At 47.4% G+C, this 16,655-nt stretch overlaps 1 protein-coding gene across 1 annotated transcript; it reads right to left on the bottom strand.

Annotated features, from left to right (window-relative positions):
• Positions 1-294: 294 nt before the first annotated feature.
• On the bottom strand, positions 295-14,371 carry LOC110320955 (cytochrome P450 2U1). Its single transcript, XM_021197041.2, has 5 exons — positions 13,850-14,371; positions 8,958-9,593; positions 6,943-7,104; positions 4,675-4,842; positions 295-2,549 (listed from the first exon to the last, which is right to left on the bottom strand). Exons 1-5 carry the CDS (start codon positions 14,295-14,297, stop codon positions 2,371-2,373), a joined length of 1,593 nt encoding a protein of 530 aa, XP_021052700.1. The 5' UTR covers positions 14,298-14,371; the 3' UTR covers positions 295-2,370.
• Positions 14,372-16,655: the final 2,284 nt, after the last annotated feature.

Raw genomic sequence — 16,655 nt, forward strand, 5'->3', positions numbered from 1 at the left:
AATAATAATTAAAAAAAAAAAAAAGAAACATTCACACACCTAAGAGAATCCGACTGCTTGGGCATCTCTCTGAGCCATGTCCTCTAAGTGTGACTGTACTTCGATGGCAATATTTTAAAAAGAGTTACCGCGCCTGTAGTTACATGCCTGTGCCACGCTGTGGGCCCCTCTCTGGAGGTCTGCTTGCTCTTCCTTTTTGACTAAGATTTCGTAAAAACAACAAAAAAATTGCTAAGCAACTGAAAACAAACAAACACAAGCCAGCAGACACCGTCTTCACTAAAATAAGCGGTTTAATAGGATCACCAAGAGCTCCATCACAGACGAGGTCCAGACCTCATGGTTAGAACACTGACTCCAGTTAATTTCCCATTTCAGAGGAGTTGTGAAGTGCAAAACCATCAAGCAGCAGTAGGCTCGGGAAAAGCGCGCTCCTCCTGCAGCAGTGTTAGAAAAGGGGTTTTCATGGCTTTACAGCATGAGGCACGGTGTTAAACTGCGGGATAATGGCAGGACTCTGACGTCACCTCAGAGAAGGCAGAAGTCCTTTTCAAGTACAATGTGAAATCTTTGGTTAGGAGGTCCAGAAATCCATGTGCAAGTCATGGAGTAAGGGGCCAGCAAACGTGCAGGTCAGATCAGGACAACCAACCTGCTCAGCCAGCAGGATTTGCCATCCCACACCTTCTCCACAATGTGTACATCCTCAGCCCCTCATCTTTAGTGTGCTGGCCTAAACACAATCTCCAGGGAGCCTGCAGATTAGCATGGACTCCGTTCATCTAGTTTGAAAGTTAGTATAATTTATGAAGAGGAAAACAGAATGATGGATAACATAAAGAATATAGACTCAAAAATTAACCAACACCTGGTTATACGATATTCCACATTTTTCTTTTTACTCCTATTAGGTTTTTATTCAGCAGCTGTTATCTTCCCCCAGGAAGCATCTGCGAGCAGGCCTGGGTACCTCAGAGAATGGCCTGTGGATGTGGCCGGTGGGAAGCTGCTGGAAGCTTCCATTCTGGGTTGTGTTGGCAGCTAAGGCCTCATCCTAGATTTGCCTAAAATGGTTACTTTAAATGATAAACAAAAGTTGAGTACATTTTTAAACACTGGCTGAATTAGGTAGGACAAATTACACTGTGTTTAAAAAGTATCCTGGACTGACTGTGATAAATCGTGGGCGGGCTTTTCCCCTAAATCGCTTTTCCTACCTCACTCCCAAGTTGTCTGGGCATCCCAAAAATCAGGCATGGTGAGGGGGCAGCAGCGTGCAGAGAGGGCACAGGTAATGGAGGCTAGCTTCAGGACCATATGGGGCAATACTGAGATGGGCCTCAGAAAGTGCTCTCCTGTCACAAGGCCAAGTAGCTTAGAGAACTGGCGGGTAGTGGCACTTTTTAATTATGGGCCTTAGCACTGGACAGCCTCAGCTCCCTTAGTGCAAGGATTACATATACACGAGAGCATTCAGTATGGCGCCTTTCTACGAAAGGCATTCCCACATTTCCATGTGGCCCTTGGAGGAGCCATGAGAGGGCCCTCTAATCACACAATGGCTTCTTGTCTTGACTAAGTCAGTCACACCATGGCTGATGGCATAGGAGAGGAGGGTTCTGAGTCACTTCAGTGAGAAATCCCTTCTGGAACAATTCCACAACTCCATTATCACACTCCCCAGCCCAGCATCCAGGGCCCCAATTGTGCCCTGCACTCACCTACGCAGGGCGAACCTGTGCTGCGCAGCCAGGCTCACCGCTCATGTGGCTACAGACGGCAGACACATGGGTGGACAACAACCTCAAGAGGATCATTTTCTTTTTCTCAACATTACTGGGCAAGGGGACATTTCATCCCAGCTCTATAAAGGGAACACATCCCTAAACAAAAACAACACTCATAAGACAAGCCCAAAGAAACTGACATTGAATTTATGTCAGGGGAAAAAAAGCAAAAGAAAAAAAATCGTATAGAGAGCAGAAAAAAAAAAAAGGTCTACCTCGATATAACCTAGACCTGCACCCCCCTCTGACCAAGTGTCCCTGCTGACGCTAGATGTTGCAGGGGCCTTGGGAGGTCCAAAGGCAGATCTAATGATTTGCCCAGCATCTGCCAACAGCACAGACTTCATGAAGCATCCAGTCCCCCTCAGAGCTGAGAGAACTTTCATTACCTCATTTTACCATGGGATGACAGAGGCTGAGAGATGAGAAGCTCTGCTTCCCGATGGAATCCACACAACCAAACCGAGTGTCCATGCTTCCCTGTAGACAGTGGGCACCACCCAGCCTCTCCTGGCTGTGCTAAACTGCTAGGCCCATGCTCAGCAGCAATGGGAAGGCCCGCTCCTCTCTTCTCAGGGCTTCTTCATCTCTTTGAGATGGTTACATTAAAAGGGTGCGGGGCCAGTGTTAGACCAAATCTCCCAGTCGTGATGGGCTTCTCGGAACCCTCAGGTAACGCAAAGGTGAACGTCTGCATCAGGCTCACAAACATCAGGAATAACTCCATCTTGGCCAGCTGCTCTCCCATACACACCCGCTTCCCTGCAAGCAAGATCAGACAAGGAACAGTTAGGACACACCCTGTTCTTTTGTAGCAATCACCACATAAGCCAGTCTCCTTCACTTTATCTGTCCATGGTTGGTTCACCCTTGAGCTCCTAGTCATGGAGACAGGAACTAGGCATGGACCGGGAGAGGCAGACACTCTGCCCCTGGAGGACTAAAGGGGAAGGAAGTGAGAGCAGAGTTTCTGGAACCTTCTGTTTCCCACAGAAGGAGCCTTGTGTGCCTTAACCTAGGAACTTAAAGAAAGATCTGAGAGAGAGAGAGAAGCCCTCACTCCCCGGTCTAGCAGGTCGGGAGCAGCTCTCAGGCCTGTAACATGGCCGAGGCTCTTGCTCAGGCCTGACAACCTACACTCAATCCCTGGGACACACATGGTGGAAGGAGAGAGCCAACTGTCATAGCATAACATGCATGCTGTGGTATCTGTCTTCCTCCCTAGCACACATGCACGCGCGCGCGCGCGCGCACACGCACACACACACACACACACACACACACTCATGCATGTGTGTGCACAAAACCAAGTAAGTAATTAAACTGAAAATTGGCAGGAGCCATGCAGGAAGGGCTGTGGCAGGCAAATACGATTCCTGGAGATGGCCCATCCTTTTGCACAGTTGTGAAGGGTGGGCTCTGAAGAGGCATGGACCCCGGGGACTTCGTCCCAGGACTGCTTCTTGCTGCTGTGCATTTCCATGCCGGCCACTGCAGCATTCCTCATGAACCCGACAAAGCCTGTTGTTTCCTGGGGTTTTACCCACTCTGTTGCGCAGACTTCTTACAGAATCAATATAAAGATGTACTTTCTTATATTGATGCCATTTAGATGAATTAGTGATTTTTATAGAATTCCTGATTTGATTCAAATAATTTTAGGGAGTTACAATAATTGATAGAAAGTCTAAGGAGATGGTTTGAATTGTTTTGCCAGAAAGATGACAAAGTTAGAATCAAGAGTAGAATGCGCTCCCTTCTCTTAGACTATCACGAAAAGGAGTACAGCGAGCTTTCATGCACTATAAGCACATGAACTGCACTAGGGAGAGAAGTAGGCTTGGGACAGATTTGTGATCAAGGAAAAACATTCATTCTAGGTCAGGTCCAAGGATGAGGCCACAGGTGTGCACTGTGATAAAGCAAGGTCATAAATATATAAAACGATTGCTCTGAACTTATAGTGAGTTTATAGAATAAGTCACAGATAAGACAACTGCTTTGAACTTATTATCAACATCATCCTGCTGTAACTCCCTCGTTGTAACATTTTATCTGTGAGGTCATCTTATACAGAGAACTTTTGTCTGAAAAGCTATAAAAAGCTAGAAGCAAAAATAAACCTTGTTTGAGCCAGCTCTTTAGAACTTTGCTCTACCCATCAACTGTAAATATGTATATATGTCTATGTCTGTCCATATGTCTATATGTACGTGTGTGTATGTATGAATGAATTTATGTACTTGTGTGTGTGTGTGTGTGTGTGTGTGTGTGTGTGAGTGTGAAACTGTTGGAACTTGCTTATTAGAACTCACTTTTTAGAGCTGGCTTCTCTTTTTCCAGTGTTAGTGTGTGCATGCACAAGTTTGATCTCTTTCCTTTTCTTTCTTGCTAGCCTCTTAGGAGTTAAAAGAGTTCAGAGTTCCTTGCAAGCAGCTAATTAACCTTTGACAGTAATTTTTTTTTTAAGTTGCTGTTAACTGCAATAGTTCCTTAACCTCCCCCCTTCTCAGGCCCCAAAGAGCTTAAGCAACCAGGAAGGCAAGATTTCCAGTTATTAAGATGAAGCCCTTCTCCCTCCCTCCTTTCTCTGTATGCTGGGGATGGAACCTAGGACTCATGCATGCAAGACAAACAGACACTGTATTACCAAGTCACTGCTGTCCACAGCCATGCTTTGGTTTTAATTTTTTATTAATTAGAAATAAAGAAGAAAAAGGTTGGGTCAGCAAGGTAACTCAGTAGCAAGAACTCATTCCTGGATACTGTCCTCTGACCCCAGTACCTACACATTTCAAACACACCCGTGTACACACACACACACACACACACACACACACCCTAATGATAAAGTGAAAGACAAATTTAAAACCAAGCTTTAACTGACCTATCCCAAAAGGAATAAAAGTTTCTCTTTTCAAAAGTTGTCCTTGGTCATCCAGAAATCGATGAGGACAGAAGTCGTCTGGCTTCTCCCAGATGGCTGGGTCTCTGTGGACTGACCATAGGTTGGGTAGGACCACTGTGCCTTTGGGAATGGTGTACCCTTGGAGGACTGCAGACAACAGACAAGCACGGAGTCAGCACCGCACGTCCAATAAAAGTTCTCTTCAAGCATTGCTGTTTCCAGGGAGGAAACAGTCACCTACTAACACGGTGGCTGGAAACAGTCACCACTAACACGGTCGCTGGAAACAGTCACCTACTAACACGGTGGCTGGCCGAGACTAAATTCTGAGGTTCCCGAGGGGAGGGACAAGGTCCTATCAAGCATCTTTTTCTCTCTGCTCCAGCCCAGACCCAGCCTGAGACAGGAGGGGCAGGACTAGGTGTTGAATCAATGAGTCAAGTCAGGCCACTAAAACTTACAAGGGAACATTAAAGCAGATTAACTGTACTGGCTCGTTTTGTGTCGACTCGACATGGCTGAAGTTATCACAGAGAAAGGAGCTTCAGTTGGGGAAATGCCTCCACGAGATACAGCTGTAAGGCATTTTCTCAATTAGTGATCAAGGGGGGAGGTCCCCTTGTGGGTGGGACCATCTCTGGGCTGGTAGTCTTGGTTCTATTAAGAGAGCAGGCTGAGCAAGCCAGTGGAAGCAAGCCAGTAAGGAACATCCCTCCATGGCTTCTGCATCAGCTCCTGCTTCCTGACCTGCTTGAGTTCCAGTCCTGACTTCCTTGGTGATGATGGAAGTGTAAGCTGAATAAACCCTTTCCTCCCCAACTTGCTTCTTGGTCATGGTGTTTGTGCAGGAATAGAAACCCTGACTAAGACATTAACGTTCCCCAAGATTTACATATTCTTAAAATTTACATAGACTGTGTCCTAGCTAGGGCTGCTATTGCTGTGTAGACGAAGCATGAACAACGAGGGGGGAAGGGCTTACTTTCCTTATACTTCATCATTGAAGGGAGTCAGGACAGGAACTCCAGAGAGGCAGGGCCTGATGCAGAGGCCATGGAGGAGTGTTGTTCACTGGCTTGTCTCCCCTGGCTTGCTCAGCTTTCTTATAGAACCCAGGACCACCAGCCCAGGGATGGTACCACCCACCATGGGCTGGGTGCCCCCCATCAATCGCTGATTAAGAAAATGCTCTGTGGCAGTGTTTTTCCACCTGTGGGTTAAGACCCCTCTGGGAGCAAATGACCCGTTCACAGGGGTCAACTAATATCACCAGAAATATCAGAAGTTTTCATTACTCTATCATTATTTATAGCAGTAGCAAAATTACAGTTATGCAGTAGCAACAAACATAATTTTATGTTCCACAACATGAGGAACTGCATTAAAGGGTCACAGCATTAGGGAGCCTGAGATCCACTGTCCTGCAGGCTTGCCCACAGCCTGATCCTGCAGAGGCGCCTCCTTAATTCAGGCTCCCTCCTCTCAGATGACTTTAGCCTGTGTTAAGTTGACATAAAACTGCCCAGCACAGAAGGGAGCCACCTACAGGCTTTTGTGTCCACACTGTATGAAGGGGATGGCGAATCAAGAGAAAAGAACTCTACTTCCCCATCACCAGTGGACAAGCTAACCAACATCCCCAGGTGCTGGGCTCTTCACGGTGCTTCTAATTCGCATTCTGGGCTTTCTCTAGAAGCCTTAAAACGTCACCCTGCCCGTCAACCTCTATCTCTCTGAAACAGAGTTACCCCTGAAGGCACCATTCTCCTGCTTAAGTTTCCCAAGTGCTGGGGTTACAGCTGGGTAGCACCCTGCCTTATGAAGGGGAGTTTTAGAGACATGCTGGACTCACCGCATACATGGACATCTTTCTCAGCAGCTGACAGGTTAAAGCCGGTGACCCCTAGAATCAGGCTGGAGCATACCAGCTTGTAAATAATTACATTTTGCTTGCAGAATTTTTAAAAAACCAAAGGCCTGAGCTCTAGCTAACATGCTTAAGTCCACATTTAGTCTGGGTCCTTTTGACAGGTTTCTTCTATGGGATAGCTGACTGGAAGGACAGCATTGTTTGCGCTGTGGTGTAGGTGTATGAGCGCTGAAGGCTAGAGGGCTACTGGTAAGGACTACAGTCCCTGAACCAATGATAAGGTTGAAACAACCCCAGACCTTTCTGATGTGGTCACACCCCTTTCCACTCAGAGGATTCCCTCAGGGGTCTGCAGAGAAGGGAGGCTCCGGACTTGCCTGTTTTCTCCGAGGTCATGTGAGGAATGGCGAGTGGCACCACCATGGACAGCCGCTGCACCTCCATGATGGTGGCTTCTGTGTATGGCATCTGGGCCTTATCTGTGAGGGAAGGTGCACGGTCACAGCCAATGACCCTTTCAATTTCTTCATGAACCTTTTCTGTGCAAGAAGGGAAGAATAAACCAGAGATAAGGCAGGGAGAGTTGAGTCAGCGCTGTTATACAGACTCTCCCCACCCAGGCATCCGTTGGCGAGGTGGCTTGATGCAGGATTGGCAGAGACAGCAAGCCACTGCGGGTGGGGCCCTGCCACACTGGAGCGCTGATGGACAACAGAAGAGATTGTGCAAAAGAAATAGCCCTCTGGACTTCAGGTCATGCAGCGTGACATGCTCATGTGACTCTCTCTTTAAAATTATAAAGCTGTTGTAATCACAACAGCGAATTTTGGGGATAATGTATTGTTTAGTAGTAGCTAGTTAAAGCAGATAGCCACAATGAGGTCTGTGGTAAGAAAAGAAAAAAGGACCCTTCAAGAAGTTCACAACTCCATCCTCTGGTGCCTTATAAATGGGATATCTTTCAGTGTCTTTGTTTTCAGTCTCTCTAACTGAAAACGAAGCTGGGTGCTACACACACACACACACACACACACACACACACACACACACACCTTAGCTCACTGTTTCAGAAGTCCCTCGGGTTACATCAGAGTGTGGCAGACACCATGACACCATGTGTGAGAGAAAGATGTCACATGGCAAACAAGAATCCAGAGGGACTCAGGGGCCAAGGCCCCTTTTCTGCTAACTCCCTCTTATGGGCACTGACTAGGTTCCTGGAAGCACTACATCAACCTGTTTGAGGATGTTGACCAATATATACTCGAACTCCTCAAGAATCTTGGTCTCGAGAGTAAGCTCTAAAAAGTCCTATGACAACTACCTTGCTGTGGATGTCTCAAAGGCACATGAACCTTTGGGGATACTTGAAAATCATATCCAACTGACACACATAGCAGAAGGGACTGTACTAAACATGGGGACACATCCTGGACTATTGAGTGCATCTCCATCCAAGCACAGTTATATGCTATAGGGTGACACTTTAGTCAACCACTGACCACATCAACAGGATGGTCCTGTAAGGTTAAATTGCCTAGTGACACTACGGTTGCCTCGGTTTAAGTGTACTCTGTGATGCTTGCATATGGTGAAACCATCTAGTGACATATTCTTAGGACATGTGCTCATCACTAAGCCACATGGGTTTTAAAATCAGATGGCCCTGCCTAGCTGACTTCAGTCAGAAGGAGATGTGAATATGGAAACACTGCCTGAGGGGTGCTGGCTCTCAAGATGGAGAGAGGACCACAGGTCAAAGCTGGAAATAGCAAGGAGAGAATTTCCCTCTGGGGCCTCCAGAGGGCAACCCAGCCCAGCTTACACCCCAGTCTTCAGTCCAGTGAAGCGTATGCCACAGTTCTGATATAAATGCTTGTAGCAAATTCGGGTTTGCTTAAGTGACTAAGTTAGTAGTGAATAAATAGTTAGAGCTGCTGTTGAAAGCAATATACCATGTTCCCTTATTCATCCAGCGCCTACTGCCACCGCCACTGGCTGCCCACTGGGGCTAATGAAGTGGCACCAGTGGTGGCTTCTGCTGACTCTTTTGGGCTTGCGTTCTCTATGTGTAAAACAAGATGACTGTACGGATGAGCAATATGACTCCCTTAGCTCTACATGCTACTTCTCTAACGGCCCTTCACTTTCACAGGTTTCAAAGGGAACTGGACTATGGAGATGAAGCAGGGTGAGCAAGCTATGACACTAGTCCATCTAGAAACCCCAGACTTTGCTGCTGTTCACCTCTTGAACTCCCTATAGAATACACCTGTTTCCTGTGTTTTCCAACCTGGACGCATGGGTGCCCGGGGCCAGCAGATCACAGAGGCTGTGACTTGGTTTAAAGAACCTGCCTTTACCCTGAGTTAAGAACAAATGTACCAATTACTTTGCACGTCGGGGTTCAGTGACATGTACAGCAGGCACCAGAGCAGAGAATTGGTTGTGGTGTCAGTGCCGGCGATGAAGAGGTCCCCAATGATGTAGAACAGGTAGTCCTCGTCGAAGCTGCTGTGCCCGCCGGCTCCCTTCTCCTCCTCCATGTGCAGAAGGTACATGTCTATGAAGTCCTGAGGGTTGCTGGCGTCCAGGGACTCTTGGTGTTCTCTGATGATGTTTTTAAGGAAGCAGGTTATGTCCCTTTCGATTTGCCTTAGCTCCTTAAATGGACCAAAGGGGAGGTAGTAAAACCAGGGGCAGATGTTGATCAGGAAGAGCCGGCTGTGCAAGCAGATTTCTAACCCCCGGGACATGAAATCCAGCACCTTTTTAAACTCCTTGTTGGTGTAATCGAAGCGCTGGCCGAAGCACAGGGAGCAGATGATGTTGGAGATGGCATTGCTGATGATCGGGAAGGGGCTGAAGGGGGCCTCTCCGTGCTTCTGCATGGCTTCTTTCACGTACGCGAACTCCTCGATGATCCTGGGCTCCAGGCTGAGCTTGCCCAGACCGAAATGACGAAGCGTCGAGTGGGAGAATCTCCTCTGCTGTTTCCAAATTGGACCATAGTGTGCAAACACGATTCCTGCAAGGGCAGAGGGGAGCGTGAGAGCAAGGCCCGGGCAGAGTGAATGGGAGCCACCGGGAGCTATACTCTGTATTTTCAAGTCTCCCGGGCAATGTTCAAATGCAGATAGAGGCGGTGCCTAAAATTCTTGTGCACTTAAATATCTTTCTATTTCGCAACAGTAGATTCAGGCTTAGGAAACGTTTCAAACAAACAGGACCCATATTCTCAACACTGTGAACAGAAGTATAATTACAGTGCCAGACTGGCACAGGAGCGGACACCACACCCAAGTCAGGTCCAGAGAAAGGCAGAGCCTTCCTCTGGTCCATGTGTGGATATCAACAGCGCGGGCAGAAAGCACTGAGCGCAGCTTACTCCTTCCTGGGGTTCATAGCCTGAGCTTGTACCTCTGTAGAGACCGGCTACCGAGAAGAGCTGATCCTGCCTCCCTTGCTCAGCTACAGACAGTAACCCGGCCTCCTCGGTCCGCATGCGGCCTCCTCAGTCCGCGTGCGTACAATAAATGCGCTGAGTTTCTAGGCTGCTGGTTGAGCATCCCCATCAGATTGTGCTGCCCACCGGGTCCTAGATCTGCTCTACATGTCTGTCCTTTCTTCGTTCCCCAGTGGCCGGAGCCAGGTCAACTCCAAAGCTGTGCAGGTCACACATCTCCCGTCGCCCCCACATTGGATACTTTCCTTTTTGCTATGAACAAATACCTAATAGGAAATTGCTTAAGGGAGAAAGGATTTGTTTTGCTTCAGGGTTGAGAAGGTACAGCCCACGGTGGGTGGGAACGCATGGCAGTGTGGGCAGCTTGCAGCAGAAGGGTTAGCTTGCTCACTCACGCCTTTGCCAGAAAGCACAAAGTTTGGACCACAGCCAGGGCTCAGCAATAATCCACACACAAGGCCCAGGGACCTGCTTCCTCTAGTGGGGTCCGACCTTCTAAAAGTTCTACAGTTTCCCAAACTACTATCACGAGCTAGGACCAAGTATCAAAACATGCCAGCCCATGGGATGTTTTGACAGTCAACATTCAAACTATCAATGCCATGTTCTCAATCCTGAGTGTGTGGTATACAGTATACAGCTATGAATGAAAGACAGAGCCAGGCAGTGGTGGTGCACGCCTTTAATCCCAGCACTTGGAAGGCAGAAGCAGGTGGATCTCTGAGTTCGAGGCCAGCCTGGTCTACAGAGAAAGTTCCAGGACAGCCAGAGCTATACAGAGAAACCCTGTCTCTTTTTTAAAAAAAAAGAAGAAGAAGAAAAGAAAAAGAAAGAGAAAAAGAAAGACCAGTTCCGTTGTTGGTTCTTTTATACTATACCTCTATAATCAAGGGTCGGGGGTCAGCTCAGCAGTACAGCACAGGACTAACATTCACAAAGCCCTGGGTTCAATCCCCAGCAACAGGGGAAAAGAGAGCATTTCAATATAAATATTTATATGGATGGACCCATGGTTGAATATGCACTTTCTTCACATTTTACAGACATCACTAAGGGTGCAGTGACAAGCCATAACATATGGGTATTTTCACAAGAATAGTCACTGCCAAATTACTGTCTTAAATAGATTTAAGAATGGAGCAAAAGTATGTCCACAAGGATATGAATATCATCATGTTTTGAACGGCTGCCTCTAGATACTTGTAATTCTTTAGTTTTGACACTAGAGGGCGGAACTGTATCTTACGTGATTTTCATTCACACTTCCGTGATAGTCAGTGTGGGTCTGAGTGGCTTTACACAGGTCACTGATGGGGTTATTTCAGATGTCACACTTACCTTATCTACTGTGTGGAGATTGTCTTCCTATATAGTTTTAATGCATAGGTGAACCCTCCTCTCTCTCATTATGTGAACTGTCTTTTGTGTTTAATGGTATTACTTGATAAGCATAAGTTTTAAATTTAAAGATACCATGTGTAGATTAAAAAACACTGACTTACCACACGCGCGCATGCGTGCGCATGTGTGTGTGTGTGTGTGTGTGTGTGTGTGTGTCTGCGTGCACACAGAAGCCAGAAGAGGGCACTGGATTCCTTTGCAGCTGGAGTTAAAGGTGGTTGGAGCCACCTATCATGGAAGCTGAGATCTGAACTCAGGACCTCTGAAAGAGCAGTATGTGCTCCTAACCCTTGAGCCATCTCTCCAGTCCACATGAATACTTCTTTTGCTTTTTAAAAGACAGAGTGTTATTTTGAAGTCTACACTGTCCTTGAAGTTGTGGTAATCCTCCTGCCTCAACCCCTCCATGTGCTGCTATGCCACTGTGCCTGTCTACAGGTCTTTTTATGATTTGTGCTACATGTCTTATTTTAGAAATCCCTTCCTACCAAGGATTCAGAAACACGCCATTTTCTTATAAAAATTTAAAACGCTGGCTTTGAATACAGATTTTTTTTAAAGATTTATTTTTGTCTTTGCGTGTTTTTTTTTTTTTAAAGACTTATTTACTTATCTTATGTATATGAGTACACCATTACTCTCTTCAGAAACACCAGAAGAGGGCATCAGACCCCATTAGAGATGGTTGTGAGCCACCATGTGGTTGCTGGGAATTGAACTCAGGACCTCTGGAAGAGCAGCTGGTGCTCTTAACTGCTGAGCCATCTCTCCAGCCCCATCTCTGCATGTTTTATCTGAATGTATGCATGTGCACCATGTGTGTGTCTGGTGCCTACAGAGACCAGGAGAGTCGGCTGGGTCCCCTAGAACTGGCGTTACAGATGGTTAGGCAGGGCCTTGGGAATGCTGGGAACTAACCCTAGGTCCTCTGGATGAAGAGCAAACGCTCTTACTCACATGAGCCATTTCTCCAACTCCCAGATTTTGATTTTCTTCATGTTTAATTCTCCATGACTTACCTATAATTCCTGTGAGATATAAATACCAATTTTTTTTCGTATAGATAACTGGGGTGGGGATGAGGGTGGATAAGATGTGGGCAGGTGCATGAGAAGGCCAGAGAAGGGCCTCCGTGTGTCACTCTCGACCTTACTCTGTCGACTGCCTCTTCCTGAATCGGCTCACCTGAATCTGGCTGGTAGCCAGAACGCCGAGACAATCCTCCTGTCTCTGGGTCTGAATACAACCCAGAGCACTGGTCCCTTTACTGTGGCCGATGGCTATCAAGTTGAGTTGTCACTTAAATTGGATGAAGAGAGGGCAGAACACTGGAGGTTTGAGCCAAGAGAGATTTCCTGGTCTTCCTTCACCAGTGGCCAGATTAGTTGTGTACCCTTACTCTAAATTTCATTCAGAGTGAACGTTTACAGAATCCTGTCTTAATCTAGAAGCATCTTACACAGTGGCTGTCATACGCCCTTCATCTTGAACCCAACTCTATAGCCAAGAGGCCAGTAAGATGTATGTAATTCAGCACATCCAACTTCTGTTTTCTGCAGAGGCTGGAGTGGCCTTAGGAACAAGAGCAAACTATATAGCAGTCAAGCTCTCCGTGCTCCAGCCCAGTGCTCACACCTGCCCTCTCCATTACAGGTGCCTCCAATTCCAGAGCTTTCTGAGGCCCTGTACGGGGAGTTTCCACGGGAAAATTAGAAATGGGGTGAGGGAGGGGATATCAAAGTGTGAAGTCAGGGGGGCCACTCTACAGAACCGAAGCATATATGCCACCCACAACGGTTTCAGTCTTGTACTTCAGTGTCTGAAGGCAGAACACGGGATTGACCGGTGGCTGGAGAATAGAGTTCGAGACCCTGTGTCTGCCGAGGGTGATACACGAGGGCTCTGGGAACAGACTGGCTGTCTTGAAATATTCTCTGTCAAAAAATTTAGTCACTTTCTCTTAAATTTAACTTCAGGCAAGTTCTTTAGACACGGGCGGGGAGAAACCACATTCTTTGCCAAAATATTAGAGAGGCTATGAGCTAACACATCCGGTTCAACAGTCTCCTAGCTTGGATTCTGGCCTTTCCTAAGAGGGGAAAAAAATATCTTCTTATACTTTTGCAACTGAGTGATACTCGGTGAAAAGAACCCCCCTCCCCCTTTTCTCAATGTTTAGAAACGTTGAGATCAGACCTACGAGTGAGAAGGTGTCATCTGGGACAAAGGAAGGCTTCCGGGGTGGGTGGTCCTTATTTTACAGTTTGGTACCCACACCTCCCTCACTTTTCAGTGTGTCTCCCACTTTAATCGCACACTAGAAGCCACGTCTCCGTCCCCGGCCCCTGTGCAGGGCAGGACGCAGGTGGCCAGGATCACCTGCCGCCCCGGGGATCCTGAGCCCGCGGCGCGCTCACCCTTCTCCTTGGTCATGATGGAGATGAGCGGCATCCGCGGGCGGTCACTGAACACTTCAGCCTGCTGCACTAGCGCCTCGCGCACGCTGTGGAAGTCGCTGAGGACCACCACCAGACGGTGGCCGATGAAGAAGCTGAAGATGTTGCCATAGACACGGGCCATCCTGGCCAGGTTCACATGCTGGCCCACCGTGTCCGTCTGGCTGCCCGAGCTCAGCCAGAACTGAGGCCGCAGGAAGCGTGGCACCAGCAAGTGCCCGAAGTTACCCACGAGTGGCCGAGGCTTGGGCCCCGGAGGGATGCCGCATGCGCGCTGCCGCCGCAGCCAAACCCAGCCCAGCAGCACCGCCAGCACGCAAAGCAGCAGCGCGCCTCCGGTCGCCCGCACGTGCAGTCTAGCTCCGGGCTGCTCCCCTGCCGCGGGACGCGGGCCCCCGAGCGAGGACATGCCCCAGGTGCCGCCTGCGTCTAGCTCCGCCGCAGAAGCACCAGCACCTGCGACAGTAGCCGGCTACTTGACTCGAAGGTCAACCGCGAGACAGGGCAAGGCACACCCTTCCGATTGGTTGCGCCGCGTGCCCCTCTCGGCATCCTCCAGTCAGCTGCTCCTGCATAGGGTGGGGGCGGGACGTCCTACGGGATGGCTGGTGATGAGGGGTGGCCTCCCGCAGCAGAGCAGAGCTGTCCTGAGTGGGGTTTTGTTTCTTTGTTTTGTGTGTTTTGTCAGTTTAGTGCACTAGCAGCAGCAGGCTCCTCCAGGGGGTGAGAGCTTTCTGTGGGTTTCTGCATGTGGCCTGACTGTATCAAAACACTCAGAGGACCGGGCTGGCTGACTGCCTTATTAATTAGCCTTAGGCAAGACCAGAAATGCTGAGCTCGTATCTAACAATGTGATTTGTGGATATTCCAACATCTGGGGATGGCTCCTGAGTACTTTACCTTTCTGTCATTTACAGGTCAGATGTTGTGGTTTCTCTTGGTTATACTCTCCCTAGAATTGTCGATGCTTCCCCCGCTATTTTAATTTTTCTATTCTTACTTGTATTTTCTATTTTTATTTCTATCTTGATAGCCTAGAACTCCTTATGTAGATCAGTTTGGCCACCAATTTAGAGATTCACCTGCGCCTGCCTCCAGAATTCACATATTAAAGACATATACTACCATGCTGGAGGTCAAATTCTAGCCCATGCTCGAGGTAGGGAAGTGTTCCACCTCTGATCTACATTTGGTTCCTGTGTTAGATCACACCCTCCCAACACACACACACACACACACACACACAATTTGAACACTATGGTACATTATAAATATGAGCAAAGCTTGAAGGGTGGTGACTTCCTTTCCTATCATATGGGTTTTTAAAAAAATCTACAAACAAGTGAGGTAAGCTGAAGTTCAGGCTTACCGTTCTTTACTGTTTTTGCCATAGTAAAGTACACAAATACTTTCTCCCATCTCCCCTCCACACATTACAAAAGCCCCTGTCATATTTCCCGTAATTGACCGTTATTAGATTCCTTTTCTTGTGTGACTTAAAAAAAGATTTCTGAGTATAAGACATTAAGATGTTCATTATTATTTTGTTACCGTCTTGGAACTGGCCCCTCCTCTAACTCACAGTCCAGCCTTAATTGGGAGTCCCCCTGTTTATGCCTCCTGACTATTGGGTGGGATCGCAGGAGTACTGTACTCTCCCCAGAGCACACACAAACTTTCCAGCTGCTTGTTGGCAGATACAGTCTCCAATACGGCATTTCCTTCTCCTTATGCCATTCTCTAACCCACTACTATCGGGTGAGCTCAATTCACAAATTATCTGTTTAGTCCCCCTTTTTTATGGCACAGCAGGAATCTATCCGACCCATTTGTCTTATCTTCTGCCACTTCCCTGCTACCAAACACCCAACTGCTGCAACTTTGGAATTAAGATAGCTGTTCCAATCCTTGTACAACTTTGTCCAAATAAAATTGGACTCTCTAACCATTGAAATTCTGTCTTCCACTGAGATTTAGATCTTTCAAAGGGGCGCCTCCCTTCATTTCTCCTAGAACCATCATAGTGCATACATGCAGCTAATTCTCGGGATGATTGAAGATTGACCTAATTTAAAACTGACAACTGCCTTCTCTTGTGTAAGATATAGCTTATCTGTTTATGTTTCCTAAAGATTCTCTTCATTAATAGCTCTGTATGACAGAAAGTTGACTTATACCTGTATGCCCTAGTTAATATATTAAAGAATCAATCCCCAGTACCTGAACATATGACCCACATTTCTAGGAAGGATTGTATCCGGTGTAATGAAGTTAAAATGAGGCTGTGTGAGTGGTCTAAGGTCAAGTGAGTGGGCCCTAATCGAGTATGACTGGAGACTATGAAGAGACTAGGGCATAGAAGGAAGGTCATCGAGGACCTAGCAAGAAGTCAGCCCCAGCCTCAGAAGCCAGAAAGACTTTGATCTTGACTTCAGGCCTCTAGAACCATGCGAGGTAAATTCCTGTCATTGAGCTACCCTATCTATAGCCCTTGGTAGCCATGTTGGTCTCCCTAACACTGGGAAAACCTTAACTATGACTCATGCAGATTCCCTGGGATGGATTTCCCCCCAATTAAATAAAGGACATTCTTACCATGTAAAGGGACATTTTCTGCTTCTTCTGTGACAAAACGTGTCCTGTGGAGACACAGCACACACATCTTCTCATTCCAGACAGGGAACCCACAACAGATTAATGTATTGATAACACCAAATTCCAATTTGGTGAATCCATGAGTTTTATTGAAATGACAGACACCAATATG

The sequence above is a fragment of the Mus pahari genome, chromosome 4, assembly GCF_900095145.1.
Source record: "Mus pahari chromosome 4, PAHARI_EIJ_v1.1, whole genome shotgun sequence".
Taxonomy (NCBI): Eukaryota; Metazoa; Chordata; class Mammalia; order Rodentia; family Muridae; genus Mus; species Mus pahari.